The sequence below is a fragment of the Pogoniulus pusillus genome, chromosome 7, assembly GCF_015220805.1.
Source record: "Pogoniulus pusillus isolate bPogPus1 chromosome 7, bPogPus1.pri, whole genome shotgun sequence".
In the NCBI taxonomy this organism is placed as follows: Eukaryota; Metazoa; Chordata; class Aves; order Piciformes; family Lybiidae; genus Pogoniulus; species Pogoniulus pusillus.
The window spans coordinates 11,947,693-11,973,961 of record NC_087270.1 but is presented as its reverse complement, the minus strand read 5'-3'; the positions used below and the strand labels follow the sequence as shown (position 1 = coordinate 11,973,961).

General features: G+C 42.7%; 1 protein-coding gene across 8 annotated transcripts; it reads left to right on the top strand.

Annotated features, from left to right (window-relative positions):
* Positions 1-80: 80 nt before the first annotated feature.
* Positions 81-24,893, top strand: FBXO25 (F-box protein 25). Of its 8 annotated transcripts, none has more exons than XM_064145896.1 (11): positions 81-231; positions 2,116-2,259; positions 4,951-5,060; positions 6,354-6,403; positions 8,256-8,348; positions 12,772-12,865; positions 13,585-13,769; positions 15,566-15,748; positions 17,980-18,123; positions 21,131-21,157; positions 23,688-24,893. In XM_064145896.1, the coding sequence occupies exons 2-11, from the start codon at positions 2,123-2,125 to the stop codon at positions 23,775-23,777; spliced, it is 1,113 nt and encodes a 370-aa protein (XP_064001966.1). In that variant the 5' UTR covers positions 81-231; positions 2,116-2,122; the 3' UTR covers positions 23,778-24,893. The 8 variants fall into 8 exon arrangements, 6 of the variants coding, with proteins under 6 accessions (XP_064001966.1, XP_064001963.1, XP_064001964.1 ...); XM_064145893.1 differs by having other exon boundaries at positions 82-231; positions 2,032-2,259; XM_064145894.1 differs by lacking the exon at positions 81-231 and adding an exon at positions 1,440-1,510 and having other exon boundaries at positions 2,032-2,259.
* The last annotated feature ends 1,376 nt before the right edge of the window (positions 24,894-26,269 follow it).

The window sequence follows — 26,269 nt, the reverse complement described above, 5'->3', positions numbered from 1 at the left end:
GCCCCGCTCCGCCCCCGCCCGACCAAAACACGGGCACGTGCGCGGCGCGCCGCCTCACGTGATGTGCTGCCGCTGACCTCGCCGCCCGCTCCCGCCAATGGGGAACGGCGCCGCCGGGTAGCAACAGGCGCGGCGGCCAATCAGCGAGGCGGGGGTGCGGCCCCGGGGTACTTCCGGCAATAGCTCGGCGGCACGGGCCGGCGGCGGCACCGGCACCGGCGCTGCGGCGAGGTGAGCGCGGCCGGGCTGGAAGCGGGGCCGGAGTGCCCGCGTGTGCGAACGGGGAGGCGGAGGGTGTTGGGGCGGTATACGGGAGGACCGGCAGGCCCCGGAGTTTGTTGCCGAGTGTGGGCGGAATGGCTTGTGGGGTTTGCGACTGGGGACCGGGGCTGTATGGGGTCGGAATGGTGTGGGATAAGGTGCTGGGGTCAGGGTGGGCGCATGAGGCTGGGGCTAGGCATGAGGAGCAGCGTGGGGGAGGCGTGTCTGGAGGCGGTCTGGAGGAGCTGGGTGTTGGAGTATCCGCCGGCTACATGGCGATGGGAGACCTGGGACACGCAAGGGCTGGGGCCGTGGCGGGCCGAAGGGAAGGAGGCAGGGGTGGGCAGCTCAGCTGGAGAGGAGAGGAACGTCTGTGCCTGTTGGGAACTGAGATTTGCGCGGCCGGGACACACTAAAATGACTGTTTAGGGAACGACAATCAGAACAGGGTGGTCAAGAGAGAAGCTAACTGACTGATGAATCATGGTCCTGCGGAAGTTTGAGGGTTTATATAAGACAGTCACTGGGTAGGAAAACGTCATGGGGTGCGGTAGGGTTCACAGGCAGACTCTGGCCTCTGAATCACAGAGGGTGGCTGGGCTAGCTCCCAGAAGGTGACCTAGAAGTAGTCTGTCTCTAAAGAGTGTAAAGAAGCGGTTTGTAATGAAAGTTGAGTTGCTGAAGGTTTCGTTAGCACACTAAAGGAGGAGATGGGTGTGCTTGGACTGTTAGGAAATGAGACCCTTAAGTCTAGAGACAGATAAACAGAAGAGCTCTCCAGTAGAGAGGCAAAAAAGATGAGTTCCTGCAGTTCTCAATGGCTTTGCAGTGGTTCTTTCTCATGTGGTGAGTTCTCTGCCTCATGGAAAGAACAGCTGCTCGCTGTTACTGAAGGTATAGTCCATGATATGTGCTGAAACTCTTTGAAAGCAAGCTCAGGGATTGTGTAGTGCAATGCTGCACTGAGAAGCATCTGAAATCACCACTTACAATAAGGATCAGTGCGTGTGAATGGGAAAAGGGCAGGATCTAGGGAGATCAGAGTTTTCAACATGTAGAAGACCACTTTTCCCAAATTCTTGTTTAATGTGTCAGAAGTGAATCTCCCACTTGAAAAAAAAAAAAGGTAGCACAACACTGCTGAAGTGATACACCTGTGTTGCCCTGCATCTCTTTGTAGGAATTTCAGGAGACACTTCACAATGACTCTGGAATCCAGAAAGGATTACAGTTGGAAAACACCTCCAAGGTCACGTCTAACCACCAGACCAACACTAGCATGACCACCAAGCTGTATTGCTGAGTCCCACTGTCTGGTAGTCTGCCTTGGTCCTGGTGTCTGGTTAATAGCCTGGCATGGCCAGCGACCCTCAAAACCTGAAAAAATGCTGGGCAAACCCGACATACAGTGTAGCACAGCCCCAGCACTTGTCATCTGAGGATCTGTGGCCTTTCAGAATCTCTAACAACCATTTATTAGTCAGGTTTCAGAATCAGTAATCCATTTGATCATGGTGGAGCAGATTACACAAGACACAATTTTGATCATTTTGGTATCCTCTCTTTCCTGGGCTACCATGATTCTTTTCCTTGTTGTCTAAAGAATCAGGAAACCTAGCTTGATCTAATAAATGCTGAAAGACAAGGAGGAAGTTTCAAGGTCAAAAATGCATTAATGCATTTAGGAAACCACAGAATCTGTCCCTTAGAAGGATACTTTACAAAGAACTTTCTTTGCTGAATGTAATTTTTTTTAACTTGTTTTTTTAGGTTAAAGAGAAAATTGAAGTAATGACAAGAAGTTTTGCAGCTTTCCTTAATTAAATGCACAAACAGTCTTCTTGCTGCTTATAGACAAAACATGCCATTTTTGGGCCAAGACTGGAGATCCCCTGGATGGAGATGGGTTAAAACAGAAGATGGATGGAAACGATGTGAACCTTTTAGTCCTGCGCTTGAGGATGAGAATAATCAACTGAATGATATCAGTCACGCTGTGTAAGTTACAAAATAGTTACTCTGCAATAATTAGTAGTTGGTGAGAATGCAAAGACTGACTTAATTTTCACTCGGACTGCAAATGTTTGTGGTCAGTGATACTATCTGCATGTGCTAGAATTATCCAAATGCAGCCAGTTAGAAAGTGGAACTATGTGGAGACTGCCTGTCTTTTGTCACTGCTTTCCGAATTGCTGATTTTAGGTTGACAGATCCCATCTTATGTTGCATATCTTAGAAATAAACCCCCTTGAAACAAAAAATAAATTGGAAAAAAAAACCTTTCATAGAATCACAGAATGTTAGAAGTTGGAAAGGACCTCCAGAGGTCATTGAGCCCAACCTCCCTGCCAGAGCAGGATCACCTAGGGCAGGCTGCACAGAAACACACCCAAGTAGGTTTTGAAAGTGTCCAGAGAAAGAGACTCCACAGTGTCTCTGTGGGGTAAGTAACTGCCTCCTCGCATTGAGGTGGAACCTCCTGTGTTCTGGCTTGTACCTGTTCTCCTTGTCCTGTCACTGGGCACCACCAAAAAGAGACTGGCACCTTCAGCTTGACACCCACTGCCAGATACCTATAGACATTTCTCAAGACCACACAGCCCCAGCACTCTGTCTTTCTTCATAGGTCAGTTGTTCCAGTCCATTCTCATAGCTTTCCATTGGACTATCTCCAGCAGATCCCCTGTCTCAAATTTGGCAGCCCAAAACTGGACTTACTGTTCCAGGAGTGAACTCACTAGGGTGGAGTAGAGAGGGAAGAGAACCTCCCTATACCTCCAGGGCACACTTTCCTTAATGCACCCCAGGATGCCATTGGCTGTCTTGGCCACAAGAGCACCTTGCTGCCCTATGGATAGGTTGCTGTCTGCTGGGACTCCAAGGCCTTTCTCCATGGAGCTGATTTCCTGCAGGGCAACGCTAGTCTGCACTGGTGCCTGGTGTTATTACTCCCCAGGTGCAGGACTTTTTCACTGGTCCTTACTGAACTTTATGAGGTTCACCTTTGCCCAGCCTGTCCAGATCTCGTCAAGTGCTATTTAAAGATAAAAGTAATACTGACCAATTGCAAGCACAACAGGCATGTTGAAATGTTACCTGGAAGTGAATGAAGATTTTTCTGCTGCCTGGGTGTTGGTTTAGGACTTTTTATGGCAGCCATATCCTATCTTTGCTCCAAGGACACAATTAATGGTAGCACTATGGTAAATGTCTAACACAGTAGATGACTCTCTGTGCTTCTGTAAAACAGGTGAAAAAGAGAGTAGCTAAATAAAACAATACTTGTGGCAAATGCCCACAGACCGGTGTGATGAAAATAACTTTATCCAAACAAATATCTGCTTGATTTCTCAGGGATAGCATTCTTGGTCATAAATTCCCGCATAATGTGCTTATAATGAGAAAAGGGAACATCCAGGGGTTTGGGTGTACTCCAGTAAATGATACAGTAGCTGATCTGATTTAGAGGGAATTTACTGGTAAGCAAGGACTTGCTGTAGTCATACACCTGTGTTTTCTAAATTTGTGAAATAACCCTCAGGAGCTGCCAAACAGTGAAGGATTATTATTCAGATTATCTTAACCTACTGTTTTCTTCATGCCTCAAATGTGCCCAAATATAGACTATGTTTAAAATAAACTGGTGCCCTTTCAGTTTTATTGCAGATGCAGTTTGAAGTTCAAACTGACATTGATAAACAGAGTCACGTACCAAACCTGGGTTAAAAAACTAGTAACAAATAGAAGTTTTGCATATAAGTTTCTTGCTGAAAAATAATAATGAGGAAATAAACCAGTCCTGCAGTTAAACTTCACTAGCACATTCTTAGTTATTCTGCTTATCTAGCAAAACTGTGGCCTTTAGATAAAGTATCTTCCTTCTCTCAGTGCTGGAGAAATGAACACCCATTCTTATCTCTGTGGCTGGTCCTTATAATTATCTGTGAAACAAAATAAAGCCCAAAGCTTTTGTGAAGACTTCATGTAGTGCAGGCAGTTTTAAAATGCATATGAAATTTAGAAAGGGTGGTTTACCACACCAGGTTTTTCTATTTGCATATGCACACAATATCCGTACATACACAGTAATTATTCAGTGTAGTTGGGGGGGGTGGCTGGACTACACCACTCCACTCATTGGTAAAGCAGCACTGTGACACCTACACGATGTACACTGTGGTTCAGGCGTCTGGTAAAGGACAGACTGTCTGTGCCCCGAAGCTGCCAGTAGAGAGGTCTCTCTCCTGGCTTCCTGCCTACGCAAGGCTGTGCAGTAGTTCTGCACTGACGTTTACCTGCATGTTCAGGCTTGTTGGTTGGTTTGCTTCAAGGCCTGGTCCTTTCAAAATAATTCCTCTTCCCTCTACGCCAGAGTTTTGCAGCCAGCCAGTTGTCCAGCTAGTACTGTCACCTCAGCAGTCCTTACTAAATGCCAGTAATGACTTACAAGAGACCTGTTAGTAAGATAATCTTGCGTCTATAATTGCTTTGTCACAAAATTGACCCCTACTGGGAAGCAAAAGAAGACAGCTTCATTTTTGAGGTACCTGTTGGTATACACCCTTGGTAGAGCAACATTAGAGAAAAGATCTGCTCGTTCTCATTTTTTTTCCCAGCTGTCAATAACATAAGCTGTGTTCTTCTCCAGTGTTTAATCCCTGCTGTTCTAATTGGATGTGTTTATTGCAGCATCATAGCTGGCGGCGGTGAGGATGAAGAAATATGCGGTACTGAGGACTGTGAGTTTGCAGCCAAAAAAAGGAAAAAAGATCATTTTAGGAATAACACAGATTCACAATGTAAGGCTGGAGGTTGTTTTCATTTGCTTTGGAAGGCTTTTGTAGGTTCAGTAAAACTTTACACTAGTCATTTATATTTGTCTGCAGAGTAGCCTTCTAAGTTGACTTCTGTATTGGCAACAAACTGTAGTCTCAGAAGTGGTGCATCTTAACTGGTCTGTGACACTGGGTGGGGTTTAGGGGTTTGTTTGGTTTTCAGATACTCAAAGATAATAATTTAGGAATAGTAATTCCTGAATAGTAAAGGTTTTCATGTACTAAACACTGATCAGTATCGTGGACTAGTTTGAAGTCAAATTCTTCAGGATTCGGACAGAAGCTTGTGTTTACCAAAGCGACTTGTTTGGTTTTAATTCAAGTTTTGTTTAGAGAAATAACTCCATAACCACTTCATGAACAAATGAATTTTGGCATAATATCTCTATCTTTGGGTAAATGATGTATCGGTATCGAATCTCTTGAAGAAAAGTTGGGTTTTTGTAAAAAATAGTGTCCTTTTGTCAGCCTTGCAGCTCAAGCTACAAGTGATGTTTTAAATGCTTGTGACACAAGTGAACTTAATGAGGCAGAGAATTTGGTAGAGTGGGTAAAAATCAGCTGATCAGCAGTATGCTGCCCTTTGTAACGCTTCGATCTGGGCTTTATCTCCACTACTTGTGTATTCCCCAGATTGTAGTGCGGATGGTCTTGCACAAAGCTGCGAGCTGCCAAAGGCTTGTCTGAGCCTAAAGTGTTTTGAGAGGTTCAAGTGGCTGTGTCTAAGAGCCTGCTTTCATTAGGTGTAAGACCTCTGGAGGCTGGGAGGTTGACTAGCTGCCTCTGTTGATCTCGTATAACTGACTTCCCTGCAATATCTGCAGCTACTTCAACCAAGAGGCTGAGGAGCAGTCACTTTTACAGAAGAAAATGGATTAGAGGAGTAGTGGTCAGCAGCAAAAAGATCGCTCCCTTCTGTACTTCCCAGTATGAAGTGCTAAGGAGCCTGTTGGATCAGAAAAACTGAGCATTTTGTAGGACAAGATGACTGTTGTTGGGACACACTTCACAATAATTGTGCTACTGCTGTCAGTTTTGTGCCAAGTCTTGTGTTTATTATAAAATTGGTTAACTTTTCCTTTAGTGGTTTTGGAAAATTAGTAGTCATCCTTTTCAGTCCTTTTAAACTTCCTTCTCTAGAACTCCTTAGCCATCTTCTCTAGCTTATGAAGCATTTCATGCAGGGTAGTCTATTTTGTTGTTTCTTTCTTGAAAGCATTGCCTAAAGCAGAAGTCATATTTTGATTTTTATTGTAGGTTTTTATCGTGAAAAGTGGATTTATGTTCATAAAGAAAGCACCAAGGAGGTAAGTCCTGCATGCTGTCGGTCAATTCCTACATCTTTGTACTCCTTAGTTAACACATAGTATATTAAGAACAAGGCATTTGTGCTGAGTGGTCTTAAGGGTTATTATACAGCTGCATGTGGTGAGGCAAAGGCAGCCAGGAAGGTGACTTTAACGTGGGGACTTGGCAGAGATGGGCATAGTTCTGCAGCTGTCCAAAGCCACCTGTCCCATGTCTGTACTATTGAAAGAATTTACAAAACCAGAGTCATGTCTCCAAGGAAGGTTTCTGCAGGCAGCTACCTGGTATTTTGGACTCTTGGTGTAAGTTTGAACACAACTTCAGCTTCAGACTCTTCAAAAAGGACTTCCATGTTCCACAAAGGGCAGTTGCTTTCAGTCTGGGATACAAACTGTAGCATGCAACTGTAAAGGGGAAATGAAAGATTTTTGAAATGATCTCTTGGAAGGCCAAGTGTTAAAACGTGTCCATTCTCTGTAGAGATGCCATCTTTGAGTTTCATTCCTGTGGTTAGTTATCTGAGATGGGTGAAACTTGGGCACCTGCAAGGCTGTCTTTCATCCACACACCCAGTGCCAGCTAGGAGAGAGTGAAGGAGGTGAGTGTGGTGACCCTAGCCATGCAGGCAAAGCTGACTTGGCATTTCACAGATGAGGGCGACTGTGAAGAGCTCTGTGCATGGGAGGAGCATGGTGTTGTGGAGAGAGCTTACACAGAGGAAACAAGGGAAGACATCAGTCCAATTACAGGCCACCAATCCAAGCTGGAAAGCAGAGGCACAAATAGTTACATTTCAATGAATTTTTTGTGATCTGTAAATGTTAATTTGCTGCTATTAGCCAGGCAGTTTTTGCATCCTGTCAAGTATGCAACATGCTTGGGTCTTGGGTAGATTAACTGACCGAGCAGTATGGTCCTGACTTCAGTCATTAGCCAATAGGCAGGAATTGCCACCACTCTGCAGGGGATAGCAACTGTCTTCTGCCCCACTGGGGTACATCCAGGGTAAGCTTTCACTGGGTTGCAAAAAAGAACATTAAATTGTACTGTCACCTTTTCAACATCATGAAATTCAGCAAGGAAGTCTGTCTAGAAATCAAGAAGGCACTTCTCCCCCTCAAACTCTGGGCTAATAAACCACACTACACACTGTTCAGCCAATGTATCTTTCACCAGCTGTGAGGTTTTCCTAGCCACATTTTGTTCCAAGGCTTCTGTGTGGTTTTGTAGCTTGAAATATTTAGGCAGTTTATGTGATCCTGTGTTGTTTCAGGGTGCTGCTACTACCTTAATTCCACAATGGCCTCTGAAACTTCCATTTTCAACTTCAGGCACCTGTGCAGAAGTAGTGAAAGGAAATGCAATTGCTCTTGGTACTGAAGAAAATTCATGCCTAAACTTGTAGCACCCTTGAAATAAATACTGGCTGTGGAGGCCATTTGCTCTTCCAATCCCAGGAGCAAGTAGCTGTGCCCTTGCTCTCAAATGGGAATGTCAGTCAGGTAACAGCTATAGTTGTAAGCTCACTGAGGCATACAGGGAGTGAGGTGCCAATACAGTGGCCATGCAGTAGCAGATAAGGTTCCATGGGTGCTCAGATACTGGTGATTACAGGCTGCGTGAGCAGTGTGAATTTAAAGGCCTTGCTGTGGAATGAGGATGCCTCTACAGCTGTCAGATCCAAACAGTGTGTGTGTTTCCAGTTGCTCTACAAAGAAATTAGGAAATCTTCAGTCCAGATAGCTTGTGTTTCCAGGGAGTGTCAGTTGCATGGCAGTGCTTTTCTGAATGCTTTCTTCAGTGTTAAATTTGTTTCTCTCCATTTAAACCTGTGTTTATTCTTCTCCTCAGAGACACGGCTATTGCACTTTGGGAGAAGCTTTTAACCGCTTAGACTTTTCCAGTGCAATTCAGGACATCAGGAGGTTCAATTACGTGGTCAAAGTAAGCTCTTTATTTTATATGCATGCTTCAAAAGTGTGTGTTGATCTGCCCTTATGTACAAAAGAACACAAAATGTCCTGCTTGTATGTAACTTACACTGCACGAAGCAAGTTTGAACTGAGTCACTTTAACTTGGTGAAAGCTCGTTATATTGCTCCATGGAAGCCTACAGCTTAAGCAGGGTGGTGTTGGCCCGTGTGCTTTGTATTTCCAGGGAAGTACTGGTGCTAGTGTGTTTTGTTCAGCAGTCTGGCTAGTGAACTCTTGAAATGCAGAATAATTCCTACACAGCCAAAAATAGCGAAGCATAATGCATCCTAAATATACAGTGTCTTAAATATGCTGAAAATAGCAATTTCAAGAGGAATATGTGATGTGTAAATGTTCTGCAGTTTCTATTTCTTCTGCAGCTTCTTCACAACCTTGTGATTCATTGCACACTTTTTTAAATCTAGGACAAGATCTATGCTTTGACTTTGGTAGCATCACTTAACACGAGGCTCCCTTTTTTTCCCTCAGTCTGTTTTTGTTTTGCTGTTTTACAGAAATTATTTTCATCGAAGGTTGTCCTTTACAGATAACAGCAACATGAAATTTGTAGAGACAATTATGGTACATTGATCTCCTGATTCTTTGGAAAGTCCCTTTCTTACGTTTTTTAGCTTCTCTGGGTTACCTCTAGGCTTAAGTTGAGAACTGGAACCTGTAAGTTCTGGACAAAGATGCTACCTGTTTTTCAAAACTATGTAAGTTGTTGCTTAGGGAGACACATAGTGGTGTGCCTTCATTTCCTCCATGGCTATCCAGCCAACTTGGAAGTGCCTTTTCTGGGACATACTGTTCTTCCTTGCTTACTCCTTCACCTAAGTTGAGGTAGTAAAGTGCTTGTCCCAGCTCCCAGAGAAGATCAAAATGTAAGGCATATTCGGGACTAAAGTTCAGTTCACTGGTGAAGCTGTTCACAAATAATGTAGTGATTGGAGTGCATCCAGGACTTGAAAAGACACAAATCAAAACTGAACAAACATACCAGAAGAACACCCTTACCACTAGGCTGTGGAGTATTTGGAAAGAAAACACATTCTGTCCATCCTTGTGAAACTAAGACAGCGTATTATACGTCCAGAAAAACAAGAGATGTGAGACCAAAGGAAACAAAGCCAAAAGGATTTGCTTCCAGCCTAGTGGTCAGGGTACTTGCCTGGGTTTTAACCCTTGCAGATCTTTCGGTGTGTATATATATGCATTGTGGTTTAGAATGTTCTTTTTTTAATGCTGTTTTGGGAGCAGAAGCAAGAAAAGAAAAAACAACCCTGAAAAGGTGATTGTGTTGCAACAGATCACTACCTGAATTGCCACACCTGCCTGGTGAACAAGTAGAATGAGTCTAGAACTGTATGGTTTTTCAGATGCTGATTAGAACAACATGCAGTGTCTAACATAAGCACCTTGATCAGTTTCTCAGCTCTTCACTGAAGTGTGTCACCTGCTTTAGTTAGCCAGCCTTCAGATGGAGAAAGGAGCAGTACTTGAACGGTCAGAAATCTGGCTTTATGATCAAACCTACGGCCAAATAATGGCAGCCTCTAAGACATTAGGATTGCTTGAGAACAGCAGGCAGACCTACAAAATCCTAACACTTTAGAATTTGGTTGCAATTTGTAATTGTAAAACTGATTTTTGTAAAAAGTTCATCTTACCTTCTTATCAGCTTCCTGAAGTGAGGGAGGCAAAGCGACTTCTAGCAGCAGCTACAGAAACTGGACTGAAGGGTTACTGAGCTGCGAATAAACACAATGAGTATGAAGGACAACTACTGCTCATGCTGGAGTTTGTTGAGACTTATTGACTGTAGTGGTTCTGGACATCACCACCCCCCCACACCCCTCCGAGGATTCACTCAGCCTGCTGGAAGTTAAAGAATGAAGCACAATTTACAAGCACATATATACAATATATTACAGGTAGTTACAACCCTGTACAGTTGTATACAAATTGAAAGTAATATAGAAATACAAGACCCCTCCCAGAAGTCAGAGTGCCCAGGAGGGGCTCCCAACCACCCTTCCACCTTCTTTCCATCCCCTCCCTTACCTCAGAATCTCTTATGTGTGAGGTGAGCTGAAAAGATCAGCAAGGGATGTCAGAAACAGAATGATTAGTTGGAAATGTGCATATTCAGGCATAAGAATTAACATGACAGGCAGAGACTGTCTTCTCTTTGTCTGTGTTTCCATATGTCCCAGCAGAACAGATGAGTAATATAGACATCACCTTATTTTCTTTTCATAGCCAGTAATCTAATTTCTCTCATTAAAATATTCCAATTAGCCTCAAACCAGCACATGACTTGGGAAACGTTTGTCTGATCAGGACTTTTTTAGGGTAGGCAGTGGGGGAAGGAGGTAGGATCACCTGTTTTCCTGTACTCTTTTATGGTGCAATATAATGTTCTTAGCTGTTAGAAGTCTGATACACTTTGTGGTCAGTGGTCTTTTTAAACTTCTTCCCATTTAAATAGCTGATCCATTCGAAGTCAGTCTCCAGTAGACAACATAAGCCATGGCTATGCACCTCTCCAAGATTGAACTCATGTACTTGTGCGCCTGCTGAAAGTGTCTTAATCCTTGCATATTAATTTTACTGAAATTGGAATCTTCATTCAGCTCAGCCAGGTGGAGTTTCTTTGATCTTTAGTCTGTGACACAAATGATTTTGTTCTTTTAATCAAGGTAAATGTAAATACTTGCTTCAAGTGGCAAAGTGCCAGAGACCACTAGGTGTACTCTAAAATTATTAATCAAACTAAAAGGCTTTGAAAATGGCAAGCAAAAAAGGTCCTAGTATCTAGTCACAACAACTACAGTAAATGCATTGTATTTGAATACATCAGGAGCATTATTTCCTCCTTTCATAGCACATAATGTTCTGTCAGGGATCGTGCAGAGAAGCCAGAAGAAATGCTATTAAATCCAGGATAGAACTGGTCTATGCTCTGTTCCTCCAAAGGAAAATTAATCTTGGGTGTAGCATCAAATCAGTGTTTTAGAAATGAAGATACAAAATACTTCTTGGCTGGCTCAGGCTTTTTTTCACTCTCTGTGCTGATAGTGGATGCAGTCCTACAAAGCATGGCTCTGCAGGTTAGTGTTTGCAGCACTCTGTAGCGATGCTGGTTTCTGCTCCCTGCTTTCCTGTCCTGATCTGTTGAGAGCACTTGTCCTGAGGTTAGCTTTACGAACTGCAATTGTAAAGTTCAGTGCCACATTCCTAAATGTTGCAATGCTGCCTAACATCAAAGTCTGTCTTTAATTTCCTACTGAAGGACCATGTTTTGTTGAAGAGGCAATGGTCCTTTACTGACTACAAAACTGAATCTAAAACACAAAAGCAAAGGTGTCCAAATGGGAACAAGAGCTGCTTCTAACAGCTGTAGCTTGCAGCAAGAAGTGAAGCTCTTCTGCTTAGACCATTTCCACTGTTCTGGTCACAGTGGTTCCAGAGAAAAACACGTGGACAGCTAGGAGATTCTTGCTATATAGCCAAGGAAGAATTACTGCCACAGTATGTATACTGCTGATTATTAGATTACTGTGTTTCCTCCTACCAGGATTTGGGAGAATCCCCTTTTTCAGGTGAAGTATGGCATTTCCTCTCTGTGAGGAGGATACACCAAGTGCATCGCACCTTGGTTTGATCAGTGTGGTTCTTCCATTCAGAAACTGGTTGTCTGGTAGTTGGTATTAGTTCAGAGTGATGTTCTTGACCACTAAACTCTCAACCTACTGCAGAGGAAGTTGAATCAAGGTGGGGGTTGGTCTCTTCTCACATGCAACAAGTGACAGCATAAGAAGAAACAGCCTCAAGCTGTGCCAGGGAAGGTTCAAGTTGGATATTAGGAAAAGATTTTTCACAAAAGGGGTTGCCAAGCATTGGAACAGGCTGCCCAAGGAAGTAGTGGAGTCCCCATCTCTGGAGGTATTTAACAGACACATGTATATGGTGCTTAGGGACACGGTTTAGAGGTAGTGGTGGGATTGTGTGCTGTAGGCAAGCAGTTGGATGTGATGATCTCAGAGGTCTCTTCCACCCTCAACAGTTCTATGGTTCAGAACCGAGCAACGTCAAGAACCACTCTTACATTTGTGAGCCTCCAAAACAGACTCCCCTGAGTCCTGTTGCAGTTAATGAAGACCAGGTGTTATGTGCTCAATCACAGTAATAACAGCTGATACTGGGATAGTGTTTTGAAATCGTTCATCTTCTTATGGGGTGCCAGTGAAGGTGCACAAAGCTTTGCATGTTGGTGTTCCCTTGTCTTCTGACCCTTGTAGTTCTGTTCTCACAAAATGCAGCTGCAGCACTTGCTGCTGCAGGTGACCGTAGCTCTGCCGCTCTTCTGAGGCTTGCTTCTTTCTCCTAGCTCTTGCAGTTAATTGCCAAGTCCCAGTTAACCTCCCTGAGCGGTGCCGCGCAGAAGAACTACTTCAGCATCTTGGACAAAATTGTGCAGAAGGGTAAGAGCTGAGGTTGTTCAGATGTAACTGCTGTGACTAAGCTATCAGCTGATTTTGGTTTCGAGGGGAGGGACTAGCTTTATTTTTCACACTGTGAAGTAAAGCAGTAGGTTATTTAGTAAGTGGTTCCATGCTTCCATTCACACAGTTGTGAGTTGTTTTCTCCTGATTCTTGAATCACGTCTGAAACAGATTGGTGAAGTTAAATGACAGTTAGATTCTGTTCAGAAACTGGTGGTTGCTATTCAATTATACTCTTTGTGAAACATGAAAGCTTTTAGCTTAGTAACATGTTTGTGTTTCAGCTTGCATGGGGTACTGCGATGCAAAGTACACAACTGCCTTTCTTTATTGTTTATTTTCAAGAAAAGCTCTTCCACAATACTGATGAAAATTGCTTTCTGGGAGCCAGGCTAAGTGGAGACGTGATTCCATCAGCTGCCAGCAGAAGAAATCAGATTTCTAACTGGTTGCTCAGCATTGTTGATCAGCATGAATAGCATGGAATATGACATCACTTTTTTCTATGGAATTGTTAATTATTGGTCTTGCATTCATGGAACAGCATTAATGAATGCATGGTGGGAATTCAGGCAGCTACCTGCACACACAGTTGCATTGTAATTAGTTATCTACAGGAGCGTTGATTAGCTTCAGCTAACTGTATTAGCTTAGTTAACTGAGATAACCAAAATTGTTTGGTCTGGTTTGTTTTCCAGTCTTGGAAGATCAATATAATCCACGATTAATCAAAGATCTACTACAGGATCTGAGTTCTACTCTCTGCATACTGATTAGAGGAGTAGGAAAATCTGTATTGGTAGGGAACATCAATATTTGGATTTGCCGATTAGAAACCATCCTTCTGTGGCAACAACAACTAAAAAACCTTCAGATGAACAAGGTACGTTGTTAAATCGTGCTAAAAAAGGGTCTGGGGAGAGGAGAGGAACTGTATTGAATATTGGCTCAGGATTTGTAAGTGAAGAGAGTTTGCAAATACATCATGAGCAGCTTTACTTGTTCCCTTTTCTTAGAGAAATAATTTGAAATGGAATAAACTCCATTTTCTAATGCTTGAACAGCTTTTTTCAGTGAGGGCTGCTACAGTGCCTGCACTGCAGGAATGTGGTAGAGATACACAGATGTAATTGTTTTCCTCACCCAGATAAATTTCAGAATCTGTCTGTAGATGGTCAGACATTTAACAAAAAGTTACTGCAAAGTAAATGTTCTACTACTAAAGTAGTAAAGCTGGGTGAGGAAAAGGAAAAATATTCCAGTGGCAATTTCATAGCTTAAGTCATAAGTGGAGTTGCTCTTTGTTAACACAAGAAAGAAGACTTCGACATCGGGATTCTGATCCTGTGTCTTTCAGTATGTGGTGTGCACTGTTCCAGGTTTTTCTAGGAGAAACTTCTGATGGCAAGCTAGCAGGCTCTGTAACCTCTCTGGGTTGCTCCTGGAGAAAGAAATGCTGCAAGACCTTGCTCACAGTGAAGTCCAAGAACTGTTTCATCTGTTTTGCTTTCAAATGTGAAATGCTGATGTTTTCCTTGCTGTGTGTTGGAGTAAAACATCTGAATAGAAGGGAGAAACCAGTTCTCATATGCCAAGCAACTATGGCAAAGTTTTGAGCTGCTGCAGTTGCTGCTTTCAATTCTTTCTAGCATGCCACTTCTATCAGAGCTGGTTTATGTTGCTTGAAATAACTGATGAGAAATCTCATGCCTGTAATGTTCCCTTATTCCTGAAAAGAATGACAGTCCCAGAGATGTTTAAAACAGAGGACACTATGGAAAGTCTCATCTGTAAGTGAGATGAATGGTCGTGAAGTAAACTAACCTAAGTGAGAACTTGTTAGACTACAGCTGCTGCTCCTTGTGACTGGGCAGCTTTGCTTGATGGGGCCAGCAGCTGCCCACCCTCCCTCCCTTGCCAGCTGGGACACCACCTCCAGCCTTGTCGGGCTCTGTGCCACCTGGCAGTATCAACTCCAGTCATGTATGAGTTGTGTTGCTAAGAGAAAGTTCAGCAGAGGTGTGTGTTCTTAATAGGAGCCTTCTCAGTGCTCTCATCTGTCATCCTCTGCAGAGTTCCTCATTTGTGTGAGCACAACTATAGCTAAGACTTCAGAAATGAACCTACTCTACCTCTGACACTTCTGTAATACTTGATTTCTGTATTTCTGCTCTGCAGTCCTGTATTCTGTGCTGTAGGTGTCTTGGGGCAGATTGGCATGTGCTCTGTCTCTCAGTAAATGGACAAACTGTACTTATCCTGCAAATTACAAAGAATTGCTTCATACCTTCAGGAGTTTAGCACACTTCTTCAAGGTGGAATTGAATATATTGTCGTTTTTAAGACTGTATATGCCTTAGTTATTTTCTGAAAAGTGTTTTGGAAGTATTTGAAACTCAAAGAAAATAGTTGAGGATGTATTTATGTTGCCAGTAGGAGAGCTGTGTGGTACAGAGCTACAATCTCTTGCCTTCTGTATCTGTAGTTATTTGAGTTTCCAACAACACCACATAGGAAACAGTGGTAGCAAAGTAATCAAAGTATCCCAGAGGTAACCATAGATATTACTTAGTAGGTTTATACAAATGAACTTAAGGTCTGAGATACCTCTCAAGTAAGAATCTTGTTTGTACCTCCTGCTGTCAGTTTTTGCAGTTACGTCTCCAACTCTTGTTTCAGCAAGTCAACAATGGGCTTACGCTTAGCGACCTCCCTCTCCATATGCTGAATAACATCTTATACAGATTCTCTGATGGCTGGGACATTATTACTCTGGGCCAAGTGACCCCAACTTTGTACATGCTCAGCGAAGACAGACAGTTGTGGAAAAAACTCTGCCAGTACCATTTTGCTGAAAAGCAGGTAATAAACTTTATCACTGCTTAAACATAGCCCTTATCTTTGCAGCGTGCTGTGATGAGAATGAAGGGTGAACTTGCCCTTCTTGAGCTGAAGTGACCGTGGAAATGTTCTGCTTTGGAGGGCTTGGCTCACACTGAACTGCAAGGGGATAGCCTGATAGTATTTTAAAAGATGCCCGTATATGGTAACTTCCTGGTTTTAAACCACACAGCAAAGTGCTGGAGGGGATACCTCAAAGGTATGTCTAGCTTTAGTGAGGGGATACCTCAAAGGTATGTCTAGCTTTAGTGAGGGGATACCTCAAAGGTATGTCTAGCTTTAGTGAGGGGATACCTCAAAGGTATGTCTAGCTTTAGTGAGGGGATACCTCAAAGGTATGTCTAGCTTTAGTGAGGGGATACCTCAAAGGTATGTCTAGCTTTAGTGAGGGGATACCTCAAAGGTATGTCTAGCTTTAGTGAGGGGATACCTCAAAGGTATGTCTAGTTTCAGCATTGAAGTAGAATTTGTTTTTACCGAGGTAGGCAGATAGGTTGCTCAAACTTTTAATTCTATCTGAACAGTCTGGTGAAGCCAGAATTGAATCTTTGCAAAAAGAGAATAAAACAAATGCCTGAGATTTTGAAATTAACAACAAAAAGAGAAACAGTACTTTGCTGTCACTTCCTCGTGGGCAACCTTAATCTTGGAATGCCTCCAGAACTGTCTTCATTTTCTGACAGTAGTATATGGTGGGATGAAATCAAGACTAGGTGAAAACAAAACTATGAAACTAGAAGTTCCCACACTAGAGCTGAAGGAAGAACTTTAAACACCTAGTACATTCCAGACTGGAGGAAGTGAAAATACCCAGTCTTAAATCTGACAGGTTGAAGTGATACCATTTGGTTGGTGAATACCAGATCGTTACTGTAACAGGAGAGGTTGAATTGAAGCTCAACTAACTCATGCACAGTTGACCCCAGTAAGAATTTTGGTGTGATTAAAGGCTTCAGCATGAACTTCATGGAGAACATAGAGAAAGGCAAACTGAAAAACCCTCCTCCAGAAACAGCTCAGCAGAACGCAAGGTGAAGTTAGGATAAGAGGTATAAGCTCAGTGTAGTGGTTGAGTGATTTCGAGGCTAGACACGGTAAGCTGTATTGAACAGTGACAAAAGTGGCTGGAGAGGAAGCTGTTACACTGAGGTAATGTTGAGAAAACCATCTCTTAAGCCATTCAGTTGAATTAGCACTGTGCCTTATAAGGGGTAGTTGTACACAGTTTTGCTAATGCTTTCCTAAGTGCTCACGTTCAGTCTCCTATTAGGTTACTAATGATAGGAGTCTACTGATTTGGGTTTTGATTAGCAAATTCTGCTTTTTCTGTTGCAAAGTGTACCACCTTAAGATGCAGAATCCTGTCAGGTCAGTTCTGCTGTCCTCTTCAGTGTATTTGCTGAACCACTGAAACAAGCACTCAAACACGTGATAGCTGAAGAGCACTTCTGGAGAAGGCGAGAACGCTACACAGAGGAGCTATTTTAAAGTGAAGTAAGGTGCAGCAGAAATCAGAAAGGCAGTGCTGTTCTGCCCAGCCAGGAGCTGTCTTTTGAATGCAGAAAGCCCTCCATCTATCAGTACTAATCCCCACAGCAGGGAACAGAAGCCCTTTACACATACATACCTATCAAACCCTGGTTCTGTATGAAGCTGGGGAGAAACAGTCTGTGTGCAGAAGCTTTGCATGCAGGTGATGTCCTCACGGGAGTCACTGACTATTGCTGCCTTCTAGAGAGATCATGAGTACCTGTGAAAAAGAATCATGTGTATACTTTTACAATGCAAAAAAAAAGCACTGTCTGCAGTTAAAGTGTGGATTTCTGTCAAGACAGTAGTGTTGGTCTTTTTGCTGTCGCTCCTGAGTTTCTTTGGGAAAGCATAACATGAGTTAGGGGTTTAAATATTTTATTTGCTACATGGTTCTTGATCACAATTAGATGGAGTTAGATGAGCTGCACGTGGCCTACTTTTTCTTGGCAAATATGCACCCTCCTAGTTTTAGTGGTTTATCTTGCATTTTTTGGTGGCTACATCTCTCACTGCTTTGCAGAGATGTGTGATGTCAGATTATTGATTTCAAAGACTTGCAGCTATGAGTCTTGCCTTTACCTTCCCCCCTCTCCCCATCCTTTGCCTGATTTCACTAGTTCTTTAACAATGCTAAAGGAAGATACTCATTTTATGTCCAGTTTTGTAGGCATTTGATTCTGTCAGAGAAAGGTCACATTGACTGGAAGCTGATGTACTTTGCACTTCAGAAATACTACCCAATAAAGGAGCAGTACGGGGACACCTTGCACTTCTGCCGACACTGCAGTATTCTCTTTTGGAAGGTAAGAGTTTTGACGACAGGTAATTGGAAATAAGCTCAGATAAATACTGCTGATGACCTGAAAGGGAAAATACTAAGACCATCTTGACAGCTTTCTCAAATGAAATGTGATAGGACAACTTCTTTTAAGTAGTATATAAAAACTCCATATAGAGTTCTAAAAATGTTTTTCATCTATAGTTCCTACCTCTTGATGTCCAGTAACCTCCAAACTTAGAGTTGCAAAGAAAAGTGGCACATGGAAAGAGTTGCCCCCTGGGTCTCATACCTCGTCTTACACGAAGCTGCTGTTGACATGTATGAAGTTAGTCATTCTATGACATCCCTTTCCTAATGATGGCATAGCAATCAGCACATCTCCAGTGAGAACTTGCTCCTGTGGTGTTCCTGCCACATAGCTCTAAAACTGTCTTTTATAGTTTACTGTCCCATGTGAAGTTTGAACGTTTGAATTTTCACTCAGAATGCATCTGCTGTTGACTGTGGTGTGGTGTTTAGCACTTAGCATATTTCGTCTTGCAATGAGTTTAATTTCCATAGGATGTTTTAACGTTTAACTTGTGTCTGAGCACACAGCTCTGCGTTCAATTTGTGCTACACCATAATCCAGCCTTGCAGTGGGTGAGCATCCTGTAATTCTGCAGCTCGGATGGAATGTGGGTAGTGCAAGGTGGGAAACAAAGAGGTGTTTGAGAAAGCTTGGCAGACAGTCAGTGACAGAAGCGAGTTGCTCGTGTCTCTTCTTTCCGTGAGTTTGCGAGAAGTTGCGTGTCAGTGTGAGGGTGTTCCAAGAGGCTCAGCTAGCTTCCATAGCAGTGGCAGGTTCCCAGTGCAAAAAAGATACTCACAAACTGGATGGAATTCAGATGAGGGCTAAATAATCAGAGGGGCTTGAGGACTTCAGAGGAGCCTAAGAGCCTCCCATGAGGACAGCCAAGCAAGGAAACAATTTGGCTGTAGTAGTTGTGCAGTTTCCATCGTGGGATGGAACACTTGACTGAGTAAAGCTGGAGCAATCTGGTCTCATCTTCCAGCTTACCCTGCTTTGAGCAGGAGGCTGAATTAGAACCTACCCTAGATCAGGCCGGCCAGAGCCTTATCCAGAGGTCTGATTATTCTGCAAACCTGCATTGCAGTTTGCATTCTCTAGGCCTTGGAGTCTAAGCCTTGTCCCTGTCTTTAAAATGTTTGATCAGATGGAACAAGATGGTTAAACAAATTATTTTCTGCACAGCTGGCACCTTTATTGGCAGGGACACAAGAAGTTAATCGGTGGTCTTAAAAGCAGTGCCTCTGTTTGCAGGGCAGTGAGAGGAAAGTAGTGCTAGCCGACTGTGAGTTACATGTGTGTGGGGGAATAGTTGTGCCCTTTCTGGCACTGGCAAAAGGCTATAGATACAAGAGAATGAGATGAGAAGCAATGCAGGGAGCAGGGGACAGCAAGACAGGAGATTCTTTCTTCTAGGAAAAACATTTGCTAGGTAAGTAGTTCTTAATTAGAACTTCTATCAGGTGTTGAAAATTCTTTCAAGCTTTCTCACCATACCAGCTTAATAAATGTGTGAGTGGTTGACATAATTGTATCTATACATACAGATTTTTGTTCTCAATTGAAGCTGTTACTCTGCCTAATTCCATAGGGTGTGCAGCAAAACCAAAAAAGGAACAAATCAAAACCCACTCAAACTGTGAAAGAAGTCAGTTACCTTGCAGAGGCAGAGTAGCAAGTGTTTGAGCCCAGTGAAAGCAGTGGGCTCTTCAGCTAGTTCATAGTGTAAGAGTTTAGTTTCCCCCTGTAACAGTACCTTTAAAAACTTGGGCAGCTTTTGTTTTCAAGGGCATTCAGAGGAGCTCCAGGCAGTGAACCGAACACTTCTTGGTATTGCATCTTTCTTGCTCCCCTCATTCAAGAACAAAGCAAAGACACTGGAATAGCTGCAGAGGAAGAAGTGCTTCAGTGATTAGGGCATGAAGAAGACTAGCAGAGGTTTATTTCTTTTAGTGTTAAAGCTATCAAGGACTGAGAGTACTCTACATAAATTCTTCTCTAAGAAAAGGGGTGAATAAAGGGAAGCAGACTTAGAGAAATGAGTTAAGCTAAGGGATGTTCTTGATGCAGCTGAGTTGTAGAAGCTAGCCACAAAGCACAGGCCTAGCTAGTGATGAGCATAATTGTCATCAGTTTATGAAACTGACAATACAGTGGAACAGCAAATTCTTTCAGTGTGCTATTTTAAAAGGGACTGGTGCCTACTGAATGGGATTAGCAGAGGGGAAAACCGAAGGGAAATTACTTCACTTTTCAGTGTATTACAATAATCTCAGTGTTACTTTGAACAAGTCTTTAAGAGCTTTTCAGGAAGCAGCATTTGTATTATTGTGTTCATTTAAAACCTGTAACTGTAGTAATGTTGAGTAAGAAATTGACTCCTAAATTCATTGTAGGAAGTGCAGCAATAGAATAAACCTTGTACTCTTCCTTGCTGAAAGAGGGAGTGATTCTAAGAAATTCTCTATTCTATTACTGTCTTTCAGAAGTGACTGCTCTGTAAAGGATTTGTCGGTGATGAAAGTGAGAGAAATGTGCTGTCAGTAGGGTAAAGGCAATGGCAATCTAATCTCTGGCTGATGGCTCTGCGAATGCTTGTGGTGTGCACAGTTTCTTCTCTTCCACTGAGCAGCACTGCAATTGTGGGCACTTCTCTGTTTTCATAGCTCACTCAATAGCACATTTCAGTTCTCAGAGGTGGCCACAGAAGTTGAATACTACTTCTGTCAATAGCCAGGGCTTTGTGAAAAATAATGTGATTGTTCTGTGTAAGTGATATGCTTCACATACGGGCTGAGTTTTCTTGGAAGCTGTACTGATTTTGGGTCTCCAGTTGCTTGTGATTTGCCACAAGAAAAATCTTTCTGGATGACGTATGAACCTTACCTTCAGCAAACCTTAACTTTGCTTCTTTTACTTTATGGCTCTCCTTTCTGCTTCCTCCTTCACGATCTCAAAGGACTACCACCTTGCTTTGTTACTCAAGGTATTTCCTGTTTGTCTCATCTGTTTTCGTTGCTGACTGTTCTGTAATGTCAAAGTGAATAACATGCCAATTTCTGGTTGTTTTGTTTCCTCACATCAATTTAGCAGCAGGAATACTTTTGTTTCTTGTTTCCCTGTTAGGTAAGGTAGCGATCCTTTCCACCTCAGCATTTCATCTGATCTGGTTTTTATTATTGCCATATTCTCTGTTAATGCCATTTAAAACAGGGACCATAATTCAGCTTCTAATGAAGAGAAGTGTCTGGTGCCAGCAAGATAAACCAAACGTTGCTGAGAAGTAACACTGCACTCAGTGTTACCAAGTGTTTCTGCATTACACAATGCATTTAATTCGGTGCTCAAATCTGAAGTGTAGCACGAACCTCAGATAGCTTTCTTTAATGCCACATTGGTTTTACTCTACTTAGGATGCTGTACTCATGTACTTCGAGTGTGTCTCTGAAAAGCAATTCCCAAAACAGACTTGGGAGTGGGGGTGGCAATTAGAAGGTTGCTTTCTAAATGAAGGAATAGTAGAAGTAATTACACAGAACAGGACTCTTGCTCCAGAGTTGTTACAGAACTTTAGTGTCCAGTGATGATGAAATTTGAGGGGGAAAGCTACTGCGTTTGCTGGTAAACTACACTCATCCTGGGGAATTCTTTTACTAGTTTAAAAGATTCTGATTTAAGTAGGTGTATAGAAAATCAGTATGATAGGAACTCTATGAAATGTAATTTGAGGGCAGTACCTTTTCTTAGAATACTCCTAATTACAGGCAAGATAGGTTTTTCTTTAGCCCTTGTCACATTTTTCCTCTCTAAAACTGCTGTTTCTCTGTGGTTTTCACTAATCCCACAACTGAGCTTACTGGGACTTTTATTGGACCTGTAATTCCTGACTGAGCAGAGCTTTCAAATGCAGCATGACATGCAGACCAAAGCATGTTACAAGTTCTAAAATATTTAGGAGTACAAATAAGCACTAGAAGCACCCAGAACCTAAGTCTGGTGGTGGATTTTGTTGGGTTTGGGTTTTTTTTCCTAGAAACTAGGAAAGTAATAGCATGATAGCTCACTAGCAGCTGCTTTGGAGAGTGTTTGCCACTGTGATGTGTCTTCCTTGCAGATGTCCTCTTCAGATAGAGGTGTTTGGTTTAACACTTCGGGCCTCAGTCTTACCTTCTTCCTCATCTGCAACTTCCCCAGATGCAGTTTTACCTGTGATCTCATCAGCTTGTCTGGTGTTGGTTTTTCCCTGTGTCATGTATAACAATTGATGGATTCTCTGGCGATGTTAATTACTGAAGTGAGAGGATGAGGAGGTGACACCAGATTTTAATGTAGTTATTTACAGACTTAATGGAAAAATACACTTTTAATTGGAAAACTGTTGGAGGAGAATTTAGGTGTTCCCCCTAATGCACACTAGTGTTGTGACTTGGACAGCACTGTGTCATCCTTGACAGCATTTTTCCTCATCTAAGTTTCCAAGTGAGGAGAAACTTTCACTTAGTTTCTTTCCTTCTTTTAAGTGACTTGCATAGAAAAGTTTGACTTTCTATGGGGGAAAATAAATAAATTAAGGCTGCTGTTATCTGACCTACTTACCATGTATTTACTCCAGTTTTCTTGGCCCACATGGTTAACATCACTGGTGGAAAAGAGAGAGAAGCCACTTAAAACCTGAGGAGGACAGTTTGAGCCTTTCATTATTACTGATGTAAGGTGTTTAACCTCTCTGAGCTCTCTGGAGCCTTTTTATTCCACTTCTAACACTTCCTTTAGAGCACTGAGGGCTCTGTAAATCTATAATGACAAAGCCTTTTTGTCTTGTCTTTTTAATTGCTTGAGTGTTATTTTTCTATTTTAAGGCAATGCTTTCAGGTGAGAGGAAAGGTAGGAGTGAAAGAGGAAAAACTGTTGGGAAGAAAAACAAGCAAGGTAGAAATCAAGTTGTATAACTGGGACTTCAAACCCAAATGACTTTTTTGGGAGGGAAGTGTGCTGCACTTTCCAGTCAAGGAGCTCATTTTCCTCCCTGAAGTAATAGCTGATTTCAGATTGTAGTAGATAATTTATTTCCAACAAAGCAGTTGCTATTTCTTTTTAATTATTCCTTCTCTGTTATTCTTTGGTAAGAAGATAAAACTTTTTTTCAAGAGCTCTGACTCGGGTTCTGGTTTTGGTAGGAGAGGGGTTTGTCAGTTTGCAGTTTATTGGAGTGTTTTGTATATGTGTGGTTGGATTGGCTTGTTGGTGGTAGTGCAAGGTAGCTCTGTATGTCAGAAAAGCAACAACGACCACCCTAAACCACCAAAAAAAACCCAAAGTGGAAAAGATTATTTTCTTAACAACTTAGCCTAAAGCAGTTCAAGAACATGGTGACCTCTTTAAAAGAGCAAGTTCCCCTCAGTTTGTGTACAGTGAGTAGTCGCATGTGTCCATTTCTTTTACGCTGTGAGTAGAGGGAGAGGGTGGTGGTACTGCAAAAGAACTTACCTGGGCTTCTTTTCACCTTCATTTTGCAGGATACAGGACACCCCTGCACTGCAAGTGATCCAAATACCTGCCTCATGCCAGTGTCTCCTCAGCATTTCATTGATCTCTTCAAGTTTTGAGATGTCCAGTAGCTGTGCTCCTGTGTTCGTGGCCATTTTGTGAAGAGTCAGGCAGGACATGTTAGGCTTCCTGTGCAATATATTTAAGTGTAATGTTTTGTGGTAGTTAAAGGCATCGAGGATATTACCAGACAGATTTAGTGTCTTGTTTTTGCGCAGTATGGAGCTGAGGAGAAGGAGATATATTTAGAACATTTCTTTGTCAGGAAATCTGCAGTGGACTTCTTTTCAAGTCCAAGCCAGATCATTTTAATCTCAATTTAATCTGTTCTTTTAATGCCTTAATAGTTGGTTAAAATTATTTGGGGGAATCCTGAAAACGTCATGGAAGAGTGGAACTACTCTTACAGGGACCAAAGGAGGGTTTTTGGTTAATCCTTCTTTTTTCAAGCCACTCCTTCCAAAACACCTCCATATAATTTGCACTATTATAAAGAGCAGGCCAATATTCTCTTGGACTCAGTCCAGCAGTTACGAAGGTGGCATTAATCATTGTGAGCTGGCTGTGGTTCTGTCAGTTGCTGAGGCTAGGAATGAAGGAATCAACCATTCTTTGTACGTACATTATGCAAAAGTATTTATTTTTCTTAAGGACTTTAGTACACATCCAGCCTGCCTCAGCACATGGGACATAACTCCAGCTAGGGCTACTGCAAAGTGACTTTTCTGGTGGTAGCTTCATTTGTACTGTTTGGTATGGCTGCAACTGCAAGAATTCATCTTCTAAGAAGAAGACAGTATGGAAATCTAAGGAGGATGAAGTTGCTTCTTCCTAGACTGGTACAGTGGCAGGACATACCACCACCTGAGCTTCTAACCTGACAGGCTGTAACAAACTACAGGAAACACTGAAAGTCAGAGTTGAGCACCTTCTGCCAGCCCATCAGCTAGTAAACTCTCCAGGAAGCTATTTTCTTCTGTCCTACAGAACAAAATTAAGTGCTTTGCTTAGCTTGGCAGGTGAAGGAGAAATGAGGGAAGTTTTGGGTTTGTCAATGCAATTTAGCAGATATGTAATGTACAGAAAAAATAAATTGTGTACTATAATACTGCACTTGCTTGTTCTGAATCTAGTTTTCTATGGGGCAATAAATCCTGTTTCTGTTATTCCTAGAAGTCTCTTGTCCATAGAGATTGATCAGTTTGAAGTTGGTAAGGTGTTTCTCTAACCTGTGTTGTAGTCGTTGGCAATGCAGGCACAGAAGCAGCCCAAGTGACAATCTGATTCCACTGAATAACCTTCTTTCTTTGCAGAACCACTCCACCAGCCGATGCTTCAAAGTCTCAGTATCCAGCTTTAACAGAACAGGTACATGGTAGCTTCTTGCAGAAGACAAGGAGAAAGCACCTAAGAAGTCTCTCTGCAAAGGCTTAGAAAAAGGCCAAAGCTGAAGCCAGGCAGCACAATGAATATGGCTTCAGGTGATAAACCTTTGATTGGAGAGGGTACAAGACTTACCTCCAGCAAGGTCAAGCATGTGAATCTTCTGCTGGGCCTCTGTCATCTGCACGCTTTGAAAAGCAGAGGAGAGCTCACCACTTGTGAAGTCCATGAGAGGTTCCATTTCACCCCAGCACATCACAGCTAGAGTATGAATGCTGGAGGCTCCCTTTCCCAAAAGTGACATGTGCATTCTGTTGTCACCCATCCAATTGACCCTCCTTGCCCCTGTGCTGTAATGGGCACTGAAGCTGTTGCAATTGGGCAGCTCAAGTTGCTGGTACAACCAACATGAGAAGCTCTTACTTCTAGGGCTAATTTTCATGGAGTCAGCCTTTCCAACAACCTACTTCACTCCCAGGCAGCAGTTCAGTCAATGTTTAATCACAGTTTAGAGCTGAGCAGCTAGCCCTAAGAAAAAGCACAAGTTTAAGCACCCTGGCCAAAAGCAGGCAGCAGCTGCACAGAACCAACCACACTTAAGGCAGCCCCTGTCAGATGACTGGCCCACCACCCTTTTCTCAGCAGCTCCTGCAGAAGAGACTTTCTTTCCCTCAACATGGTGGGTGTTAGAGTGCAGCTGGCCCTAGGAATTGGAAGACAGGCACAGCACTTGAATGAGGTTTCACCCATTCCAAAAGGGGCGAGTTGCAAGGGGTGCTTCATAAATTTCTAGATTCACAGGCTTAGAGGCCATGAAACAGAAAAATCAACCTCCAGCATGTCATTCACCAACCAAGAGGAGAAAAAGACATGCTGACAGGAAATGGCCTCAAGTTGCCTCAGGGGAAGGTTAGGTTGGATAGTAGGAAAAATTTTCCTTACAGGAAGAGTGCTCAGGTATTGAAATGGGCTGCCCAGGAGGGGGTGAAGACACTATACCTGGAAGGGGTAGACAGGATGCTTCAGGGCAGGGTTTAGTGGCCACGGTGGTGTTGGATTGACAGTTGGACTCGATTTTAGAAGTCTTTTCTAACTGAAACAGTTCTACCTTTCTATGATTCTTAGCATCCCTTCATGCAGTGCTTCATCCCTAACTCCCAGAACACCT

What these genes read in the sequence shown, in the direction of transcription:
- FBXO25 (XM_064145896.1), top strand. Translation starts at nt 2,123, where the DNA reads ATGCCATTTTTGGGCCAAGACTGGAGATCCCCTGGATGGAGATGGGTT. An exon ending in GGTTCAATTACGTGGTCAAA is followed by an intron (nt 8,349 to 12,771) that starts GTAAGCTCTTTA and finishes TCTTTCTCCTAG; the next exon opens with CTCTTGCAGTTAATTGCCAA. An exon ending in ACCATTTTGCTGAAAAGCAG is followed by an intron (nt 15,749 to 17,979) that starts GTAATAAACTTT and finishes TTTTATGTCCAG; the next exon opens with TTTTGTAGGCATTTGATTCT.